At 41.5% G+C, this 809-nt stretch overlaps 1 protein-coding gene across 1 annotated transcript in view; it reads left to right on the top strand.

The window, feature by feature from the left end:
- Positions 1 to 429: 429 nt before the first annotated feature.
- The window catches only part of LOC119586953 (uncharacterized oxidoreductase YjmC-like), a gene marked incomplete in the record, with an annotated part of 12,303 nt that continues 11,923 nt past the window's right edge, over positions 430 to 809 (top strand). The window contains 1 exon segment of the mRNA XM_037935685.1: positions 430 to 809. Coding sequence (XP_037791613.1) covers positions 687 to 809 — 123 coding nt within the window.

Below are 809 nucleotides of genomic sequence, written 5' to 3'. Positions count from 1 at the left end.
CAAGCATGACCGTAACTGGTGTATACAAGAGAAGATCTTATCTGTACATCATATTATCACAGCAGAATATATAACAAAAATTATAATCACAAGAGGCAGAGAGAGATAGCAAAGAAAAAAAAATCATCACACTCTTGGCATCTGTGCCATGATGCGGCTCCCATCGATGAGTTGCCATGTAATGAAAAATCAGGATATTATGCGACAGTCAAACCCCAACTCGAAAAAAAAAACAAGTCCTCCAAAATCCTGTAATCAGCAAAATTTGTTTATAAACCTATATGATGTTTACACCTATCCACAAAACTAAAAAAGAAAAAGTTGCAAAATATAGGGAGCGCAGGCAATACAGCCGGCCGGGGAGATGGGCGTCGCAGGTAAGCAAACCCTTTGGTCTGTCAGGCACACCTTTAGACAGTTTCTAGTATTATTCAATGTCGATGGGGAGCAGCAGCGTGAGCAGGGAAGATGACTTTCTTCCCGCTTGTGTCATAGTTTAAGAAGAGGTTCAAATGACTCGGGAGACACAAGATAAGCAAGATTTGACTGGCTCTCAGAGTGTGTGAGAACGCATACATTTGCAAAAGATTATATATCTATATTCTCTCCACATCTGCCTTTTTTCTCGTGGTGACTCCGCCTCACTTACCAAAGTTCTCCGCCGAATAAGAGAAATTTTTCGGAAAATGCTAACAATAATAAAAACTATCCCTTCAAGCAGTCCACGCACTTCAAGCACAATGCGAACCACATTCCTCACTAGAACTGCGGGACTATTGAACCACCAACTTGGGTCTGCTTGTGCCGGT

This window comes from Penaeus monodon, chromosome 22 (assembly GCF_015228065.2).
Source record: "Penaeus monodon isolate SGIC_2016 chromosome 22, NSTDA_Pmon_1, whole genome shotgun sequence".
NCBI lineage: Eukaryota > Metazoa > Arthropoda > Malacostraca > Decapoda > Penaeidae > Penaeus > Penaeus monodon.
Note: the sequence above shows the minus strand (reverse complement) of the source record. Positions and strands in the feature narration are given on the sequence as shown.